The sequence below is a fragment of the Xyrauchen texanus genome, chromosome 23 (genome assembly GCF_025860055.1).
Source record: "Xyrauchen texanus isolate HMW12.3.18 chromosome 23, RBS_HiC_50CHRs, whole genome shotgun sequence".
Lineage (NCBI taxonomy): Eukaryota > Metazoa > Chordata > Actinopteri > Cypriniformes > Catostomidae > Xyrauchen > Xyrauchen texanus.
The window spans coordinates 422,128-432,127 of record NC_068298.1 but is presented as its reverse complement, the minus strand read 5'-3'; the positions used below and the strand labels follow the sequence as shown (position 1 = coordinate 432,127).

Sequence of the window (10,000 nt, the reverse complement as noted above, 5' to 3'; positions counted from 1 at the left end):
CATCTTCCTGCCCTCCTCAGCCATCTTTGGGGTGCCAGGAATCAACCCTTGGGGGGTTATGTCACAGTCTGTCTCCCTTATGTTTCCCCTACACTACGTCATCACTGCCATCTGTTTCTGATTGTTCTCACCTGTTTTCCATTCCTGATTTGAATTAATACATTTAAATGTATTAATATATCAGTTATTAAATCACTCTCTGTCATTAATATCAGTGTCACAGGAAATCCATATTATTATTAAGTATGAAATACCTTCTGATACACTGACTCCTCCCCCTCAGGGTAAACACTCTCTGATTGGTCAGACTCTTCTTGTTCTGATCTCTTGTGTTTCTCGCAGGTGTTTACTCCGTTCTGCTCGGAGGTCTCCTCAGAACTCTTTTGTTTGTTTCTTCTCCCGTTTGCTCGTGTTATTTTCTTCATTCAGCTCAGCAGCAGCTCCGTTATTGAGGTTTGTTTGATTCTCAGTGGATCTGTCTCGTTCACGGAGTGTCGAATGGTTATTTTGACTGACGTCCTGCAGAACAATCACAATTATTGATCGCTTTAGTTTATCAGAAAACACATTGTTAAACCAAATTGTTCAAGCCAACATGAACATCTTTCAAACGGATAGATAGCCACACCTGCTCCACTAAACTGAGGTTGTGTATCATCAGACTGTTCTCCATCCAATTCTACATCATGTGAAGGAAACAGATGATTATAAAGAAGCACACCAACAGACTTCAGCAGCTCCATCATGTGTGTGTGAGAATTTCACCTCAAACTTTGCTCTCTTCCTGGGCACGTTATTGTACGAGCTGACCTGATCCAGAACCTGACGCAGTCTATACTCAACGCCGGGTCTGTTCATGGCCTCCTGGATCCTCTGCAGAAGCAAAAACAGTGAGTGATTTCAAACTGAAGCGGGAGAATCACTTCAGACATCTATAAACGTTCAATGCTTCTTCACCTGAATCCACTGATGCTGCTTCACGTCGCCTTTAATGGCTTTCACCTGGAAATCTTTCCCTCCATATTTCTGATCTTTCCTGATGAACTTGTTGTGGTTCTTGTAATTGTCGCCCATGTGAACAAACCCCAATACATCAGTCACACTCAACACACACACACATCTACACAACACATCTGCACAAACATCTAACCCCAAAACTTTCCCGCAGTCGATGCAGGACGACACCCGACATCCACGACACATCAGCACATGTTTCTCCACTCAAGCTTTCTTCGACGACTCTCCGGATGTGAAGAACACCATCCTGAAGATCAGCTGATGATCCTGTAATGAAGAACAGCACAACTGCAGTGTGTTTCTCCAGCACAGACAGCGGACTTGACTAATTCTGCACCACTGCAACAGCACACACCTCTGTACTACACTGGATAATGGATTCATTGTTATTCTGTTCATTTTGTCCTCTACAGTTGAACTCTTCACACCCTCCATGCATGCATTATATTCATATATACATTATATTAAGTATATATTGTAAATAGTTTGCATCATAAATAACTGATTTGCATGTTAACTGATTCCAGAAAAATCTAAGACACTCAGTCAATAGACCTGAATTCTGATTGTGATGATTTCACTGTGATCATCTCAGCTGATCTCTCAGACTGATCTTATGAACAGATGAAGAACAGCAGCCGATCTCTCAGACTGATCTAATGAACAGATGAAGAACAGCAGCCGATCTCTCAGACTGATCTTATGAACAGATGAAGAACAGCAGCCGATCTCTCAGACTGATCTAATGAACAGATGAAGAACAGCAGCCGATCTCTCAGACTGATCTAATGAACAGATGAAGAACAGCAGCCGATCTCTCAGACTGATCTAATGAACAGATGAAGAACAGCAGCCGATCTCTCAGACTGATCTAATGAACAGATGAAGAACAGCAGCCGATCTCTCAGACTGATCATATGAACAGATGAAGAACAGCAGCCGATCTCTCAGACTGATCATATGAACAGATGAAGAACAGCAGCCGATCTCTCAGACTGATCATATGAACAGATGAAGAACAGCAGCCGATCTCTCAGACTGATCATATGAACAGATGAAGAACAGCAGCCGATCTCTCAGACTGATCTAATGAACAGATGAAGAACAGCAGCCGATCTCTCAGACTGATCATATGAACAGATGAAGAACAGCAGCCGATCTCTCAGACTGATCATATGAACAGATGAAGAACAGCAGCCGATCTCTCAGACTGATCATATGAACAGATGAAGAACAGCAGCCGATCTCTCAGACTGATCTAATGAACAGATGAAGAACAGCAGCCGATCTCTCAGACTGATCTAATGAACAGATGAAGAACAGCAGCCGATCTCTCAGACTGATCTAATGAACAGATGAAGAACAGCAGCCGATCTCTCAGACTGATCTAATGAACAGATGAAGAACAGCAGCCGATCTCTCAGACTGATCTAATGAACAGATGAAGAACAGCAGCCGATCTCTCAGACTGATCTAATGAACAGATGAAGAACAGCAGCCGATCTCTCAGACTGATCTAATGAACAGATGAAGAACAGCAGCCGATCTCTCAGACTGATCTTATGAACAGATGAAGAACAGCAGCCGATCTCTCAGACTGATCTAATGAACAGATGAATAACAGCAGCCGATCTCTCAGACTGATCATATGAACAGATGAAGAACAGCAGCCGATCTCTCAGACTGATCTAATGAACAGATGAAGAACAGCAGCCGATCTCTCAGACTGATCTAATGAACAGATGAAGAACAGCAGCCGATCTCTCAGACTGATCTAATGAACAGATGAAGAACAGCAGCCGATCTCTCAGACTGATCTAATGAACAGATGAAGAACAGCAGCCGATCTCTCAGACTGATCATATGAACAGATGAAGAACAGCAGCCGATCTCTCAGACTGATCATATGAACAGATGAAGAACAGCAGCCGATCTCTCAGACTGATCTAATGAACAGATGAAGAACAGCAGCCGATCTCTCAGACTGATCATATGAACAGATGAAGAACAGCAGCCGATCTCTCAGACTGATCTAATGAACAGATGAAGAACAGCAGCCGATCTCTCAGACTGATCTAATGAACAGATGAAGAACAGCAGCCGATCTCTCAGACTGATCTAATGAACAGATGAAGAACAGCAGCCGATCTCTCAGACTGATCTAATGAACAGATGAAGAACAGCAGCCGATCTCTCAGACTGATCTAATGAACAGATGAAGAACAGCAGCCGATCTCTCAGACTGATCTAATGAACAGATGAAGAACAGCAGCCGATCTCTCAGACTGATCATATGAACAGATGAAGAACAGCAGCCGATCTCTCAGACTGATCTATATGAACAGATGAAGAACAGCAGCCGATCTCTCAGACTGATCTAATGAACAGATGAAGAACAGCAGCCGATCTCTCAGACTGATCTAATGAACAGATGAAGAACAGCAGCCGATCTCTCAGACTGATCTAATGAACAGATGAAGAACAGCAGCCGATCTCTCAGACTGATCTAATGAACAGATGAAGAACAGCAGCCGATCTCTCAGACTGATCTAATGAACAGATGAAGAACAGCAGCCGATCTCTCAGACTGATCTAATGAACAGATGAAGAACAGCAGCCGATCTCTCAGACTGATCTAATGAACAGATGAAGAACAGCAGCCGATCTCTCAGACTGATCTAATGAACAGATGAAGAACAGCAGCCGATCTCTCAGACTGATCTAATGAACAGATGAATAACAGCAGCCGATCTCTCAGACTGATCTAATGAACAGATGAAGAACAGCAGCCGATCTCTCAGACTGATCTAATGAACAGATGAAGAACAGCAGCCGATCTCTCAGACTGATCTAATGAACAGATGAAGAACAGCAGCCGATCTCTCAGACTGATCTAATGAACAGATGAAGAACAGCAGCCGATCTCTCAGACTGATCTAATGAACAGATGAATAACAGCAGCCGATCTCTCAGACTGATCTAATGAACAGATGAAGAACAGCAGCCGATCTCTCAGACTGATCATATGAACAGATGAAGAACAGCAGCCGATCTCTCAGACTGATCATATGAACAGATGAAGAACAGCAGCCGATCTCTCAGACTGATCTAATGAACAGATGAAGAACAGCAGCCGATCTCTCAGACTGATCTAATGAACAGATGAAGAACAGCAGCCGATCTCTCAGACTGATCATAATGAACAGATGAAGAACAGCAGCCGATCTCTCAGACTGATCTAATGAACAGATGAAGAACAGCAGCCGATCTCTCAGACTGATCTAATGAACAGATGAAGAACAGCAGCCGATCTCTCAGACTGATCATATGAACAGATGAAGAACAGCAGCCGATCTCTCAGACTGATCATATGAACAGATGAAGAACAGCAGCCGATCTCTCAGACTGATCTAATGAACAGATGAAGAACAGCAGCCGATCTCTCAGACTGATCTAATGAACAGATGAAGAACAGCAGCCGATCTCTCAGACTGATCTAATGAACAGATGAAGAACAGCAGCCGATCTCTCAGACTGATCTAATGAACAGATGAAGAACAGCAGCCGATCTCTCAGACTGATCATATGAACAGATGAAGAACAGCAGCCGATCTCTCAGACTGATCATATGAACAGATGAAGAACAGCAGCCGATCTCTCAGACTGATCTAATGAACAGATGAAGAACAGCAGCCGATCTCTCAGACTGATCATATGAACAGATGAAGAACAGCAGCCGATCTCTCAGACTGATCTAATGAACAGATGAAGAACAGCAGCCGATCTCTCAGACTGATCATATGAACAGATGAAGAACAGCAGCCGATCTCTCAGACTGATCTAATGAACAGATGAAGAACAGCAGCCGATCTCTCAGACTGATCATATGAACAGATGAAGCACAGCAGCCGATCTCTCAGACTGATCTAATGAACAGATGAAGAACAGCAGCCGATCTCTCAGACTGATCTAATGAACAGATGAAGAACAGCAGCCGATCTCTCAGACTGATCTAATGAACAGATGAAGAACAGCAGCCGATCTCTCAGACTGATCTAATGAACAGATGAAGAACAGCAGCCGATCTCTCAGACTGATCTAATGAACAGATGAAGAACAGCAGCCGATCTCTCAGACTGATCTAATGAACAGATGAAGAACAGCAGCCGATCTCTCAGACTGATCTAATGAACAGATGAAGAACAGCAGCCGATCTCTCAGACTGATCTAATGAACAGATGAAGAACAGCAGCCGATCTCTCAGACTGATCTAATGAACAGATGAAGAACAGCAGCCGATCTCTCAGACTGATCTAATGAACAGATGAAGAACAGCAGCCGATCTCTCAGACTGATCTAATGAACAGATGAAGAACAGCAGCCGATCTCTCAGACTGATCTAATGAACAGATGAAGAACAGCAGCCGATCTCTCAGACTGATCATATGAACAGATGAAGAACAGCAGCCGATCTCTCAGACTGATCATATGAACAGATGAAGAACAGCAGCCGATCTCTCAGACTGATCTAATGAACAGATGAAGAACAGCAGCCGATCTCTCAGACTGATCATATGAACAGATGAAGAACAGCAGCCGATCTCTCAGACTGATCTAATGAACAGATGAAGAACAGCAGCCGATCTCTCAGACTGATCATATGAACAGATGAAGAACAGCAGCCGATCTCTCAGACTGATCTAATGAACAGATGAAGAACAGCAGCCGATCTCTCAGACTGATCATATGAACAGATGAAGCACAGCAGCCGATCTCTCAGACTGATCTAATGAACAGATGAAGAACAGCAGCCGATCTCTCAGACTGATCTAATGAACAGATGAAGAACAGCAGCCGATCTCTCAGACTGATCTAATGAACAGATGAAGAACAGCAGCCGATCTCTCAGACTGATCTAATGAACAGATGAAGAACAGCAGCCGATCTCTCAGACTGATCATATGAACAGATGAAGAACAGCAGCCGATCTCTCAGACTGATCTAATGAACAGATGAAGAACAGCAGCCAATCTCTCAGACTGATCATATGAACAGATGAAGAACAGCAGCCAATCTCTCAGACTGATCATATGAACAGATGAAGAACAGCAGCCGATCTCTCAGACTGATCATATGAACAGATGAAGAACAGCAGCCGATCTCTCAGACTGATCTAATGAACAGATGAAGAACAGCAGCCGATCTCTCAGACTGATCTAATGAACAGATGAAGAACAGCAGCCGATCTCTCAGACTGATCATATGAACAGAGAAAGAACAGCAGCCGATCTCTCAGACTGATCATATGAACAGATGAAGAACAGCAGCCGATCTCTCAGACTGATCTAATGAACAGATGAAGAACAGCAGCCGATCTCTCAGACTGATCTAATGAACAGATGAAGAACAGCAGCCGATCTCTCAGACTGATCATATGAACAGATGAAGAACAGCAGCCGATCTCTCAGACTGATCTAATGAACAGATGAAGAACAGCAGCCGATCTCTCAGACTGATCTAATGAACAGATGAAGAACAGCAGCCGATCTCTCAGACTGATCTAATGAACAGATGAAGAACAGCAGCCGATCTCTCAGACTGATCTAATGAACAGATGAAGAACAGCAGCTGATCTCTCTCGGTTCTCGAACACAAATGAAGTATGTTCATGAAACGACACAAACTGATTAGGGTTGATTCTGTTCTCTTCATCTCTGTCTTTCAATCACAACAGACACGCATCACATGTGTTCTGCTGGAGGGAGAACCCCATTCAGTAGTGATCATCCCTATGCCCTATTCCCTTTGAAGACTTTTCCATACACTGTGAGAGATTTGAAAGGCTAAAAGATGTGGGGCTCAAAAATTAGGGTAATTCAGAACTCACGTATGAAGTCGTTTTTATTGTAAATTCTGTTTGACACGATCTTACACCATGACTATTATGATTGTTCTCCCTTCAAAGTGCCCTTCGGAGGGTGATTAATCCCGTTGGAACACAGTCTAAAAGAAACTCGAAAAGCGGAAGTTAACAAAAGGGAACTAAAAATTTAATTTCGTTTCATTTTCTGCCAAATCAAATGTACAGTTGTCTAACAGTTGTTGAAAATGGCACTGAATATTTTAACATAAATAATCAAACTTATATGACAATTCCGTATAAGGTGAATTTCTAAACAAATAAACAAGCATCAACTATAATATAATATATTTTATAAAGTCCAAAAATATTATAACAATTCGAAGAAATTCCTACATATCACCATTATTATATTATGTATTTTATTATTTTATTTTTATGTTTATTATTTTATTCTTAAACATAATGCGCTGCGCAACGGCTCTTATTTTGTAGAAGGACGTGACGTCATCTTGTCCGGTGCCTGTTCATCCGAATGAAAGGTGAGCGCGACTCTTCTAAATCTGTTTTATTCTTCAGAAACACACTCACACGCAACACACACACTCATAAACAGATTATAACAGCACACAATACACTCACAATACACTACATCTGATCGAGCGCGTCACATCAGCAGTAGTTATGAGTGAAAGGGCAATTTTGTCATGGCTGGTCAATGGCGCGCGCGCACGCACACGCACACACACACACGCTCTCTCTCTATTTCTCACTCACTCACACACACACTCACTCACACTCTCTCTCTCTCTCACTCACTCACACACACACACTCTCTCTCTCTGTCTCTCTCTCACGCAAACACACACACACACTCTCTCTCTGTCTCTCTCTCACACACAGACACTCTCTCTCTCTCTCTCTCTCACACACACACACACATATATATAGTCATGATACAACAAACTTTTAAAGATATGAAATAAAAATGTGATTTTCTATATGTATAAAATATTTCCTGTCTGCTTTGAGTTGATGTTTCTGCTGTATATTAATGATCATGTTTCATCTGCACTAACCATTTCATTTGTTCTCTATTTCAACACTGGGACACTTTACAATAATGTTGCATTTATTAATATTACTGATTCGTGTCCATTTATGAAACGCAATCATTCATTGTTCATAATGTATTATATTAACATATGATCATATCTCACATGACGACATGTTGCACCATTCATAAGTGCTGAAAGAGTTTTGTTTATTGTTTATGTCATTAACTTATCAACAAAACAACCTTATTGTGAACTGTTACCATAAAATAATCATTTAGTAACTTACAGTAATATCAAACATTGTTGATGAATGATGACGTCATTTAACCAGCAGGTGGCAACAAATGAATGTCTTAAAGTATTAATGAACCCGAGTCAATGATCATTTATTAAAATGTGCATCATAAGTGTTTTCCCTCAAATGACAACAACACACGCCTAAACATAATAATAAGTGACGCAGTTATGACCTCATTATGATGTCATCTTTTACTCATAGTTCATCCTCCTGTCCTTCAGTGTGCCAACAGATGCAGATCTGACCATGACTGATTCATTATATTATATATTATATTATATTATATTATATTATATTATATTAGAGGGCCTGAGATGAAATTTAGGGGCGCTGAAGCTGTATGAAAGCCTATGCCCTGTAGAATGAGAATGCCCCCTAATGCCACCCATGTTTATAGATGAGTTCAGACTGGCACACTACTGTGATAGTGTGTGTGTGTGTGTGCTGTGATCACGTGTGTGTGTACTGTGATCGTGCGTGTGTGTACTGTGATCGCGTGTGTGTGTGTGTGTGTGTACTGTGATCACGTGTGTGTGTGTACTGTGATCGCGTGTGTGTGTGTACTGTGATCGCGTGTGTGTGTGTGTGTACTGTGATCGCGTGTGTGTGTGTGTGTACTGTGATCACGTGTGTGTGTGTACTGTGATCACGTGTGTGTGTGTACTGTGATCACGTGTGTCTGTGGTTGTTTGGGGCAGTGGTGGCTCAGTGGTTGAGGCTCAGGGTTACTGACCAGAAGGTCGGGGGTTCAAGCCCCAGCACCACCAAGATGCCATTGTTGGGCCCTTGAGCAAGGCACTTAACTCCAGGTTGCTCCGGGGGGGATTGTCCCTGTAATAAGTGCTCTGTATAATACATTGGTACTCAGAAGGTTGCTGGTTTGATCCCCACAGTCACCACCATTGTGTCCTTGAGTAAGGCACTTAACTCCAGGTTGCTCCGGGGGGATTGTCCCTGTAATAAGTGCACTGTAAGTCGCTTTGGATAAAAGCATCTGCCAAATGCATAAATGTAAAATGTAAATGTAAATGTCTGTGTGTGTACTGTGATCGTGTGTGTGTCTGTGTGTGTACTGTGATCGTGTGTGTGTCTGTGTGTGTACTGTGATCGTGTGTGTGTCTGTGTGTGTACTGTGATCGCGTGTGTCTGTGTGTGTACTGTGATCACGTGTGTACTGTGTGTGTACTGTGATCACGTGTGTACTGTGTGTGTACTGTGATCACGTGTGTACTGTGATCACATGTGTCTGTGTGTGTACTGTGATCACGTGTGTACTGTGATCACGTGTGTCTGTGTGTGTACTGTGATCACGTGTGTCTGTGTGTGTACTGTGATCACGTGTGTACTGTGTGTGTACTGTGATCACGTGTGTCTGTGTGTGTACTGTGATCACGTGTGTACTGTGATCACATGTGTCTGTGTGTGTACTGTGATCACGTGTGTACTGTGTGTGTACTGTGATCACATGTGTCTGTGTGTGTACTGTGATCGTGTGTGTGTCTGTGTGTGTACTGTGATCACGTGTGTACTGTGATCACATGTGTCTGTGTGTGTACTGTGATCACGTGTGTACTGTGATCACATGTGTCTGTGTGTGTACTGTGATCGTGTGTGTGTCTGTGTGTGTACTGTGATCACGTGTGTACTGTGATCACATGTGTCTGTGTGTGTACTGTGATCACGTGTGTCTGTGTGTGTACTGTGATCGTGTGTCTGTGTGTGTACTGTGATCACATGTGTCTGTGTACTGTGATCGTGTGTGTGTCT

At 42.7% G+C, this 10,000-nt stretch overlaps 2 protein-coding genes across 3 annotated transcripts in view; one reads left to right on the top strand and one right to left on the bottom strand.

Moving 5' to 3' along the window:
• Window positions 1-1,797, bottom strand: part of LOC127663155 (cell growth-regulating nucleolar protein-like) — a 3,277-nt gene extending 1,480 nt beyond the window's left edge. The window contains exons 1-5 of the mRNA XM_052154639.1: window positions 1,573-1,797; window positions 958-1,284; window positions 766-873; window positions 629-679; window positions 255-519 (exon numbers count right to left, since the gene is read on the bottom strand). Of these exons, the coding sequence (XP_052010599.1) occupies window positions 373-519; window positions 629-679; window positions 766-873; window positions 958-1,203 (552 nt within the window). The 5' untranslated portion in view covers window positions 1,204-1,284; window positions 1,573-1,797 and the 3' untranslated portion in view covers window positions 255-372. The remainder of the gene's footprint in view (window positions 1-254; window positions 520-628; window positions 680-765; window positions 874-957; window positions 1,285-1,572) is intronic.
• A 5,585-nt stretch (window positions 1,798-7,382) lies between these two features.
• Window positions 7,383-10,000, top strand: part of zbtb49 (zinc finger and BTB domain containing 49) — a 10,382-nt gene continuing 7,764 nt past the window's right edge. Inside the window, exon 1 of one of the 2 annotated variants that reach the window (XM_052154614.1) lies at window positions 7,383-7,419. The gene's annotated coding sequence lies outside the window, so the exon portion shown is untranslated. Of the gene's footprint in view, window positions 9,204-10,000 lie in introns of both variants that reach the window. The other variant, XM_052154615.1, reaches the window with a different exon arrangement.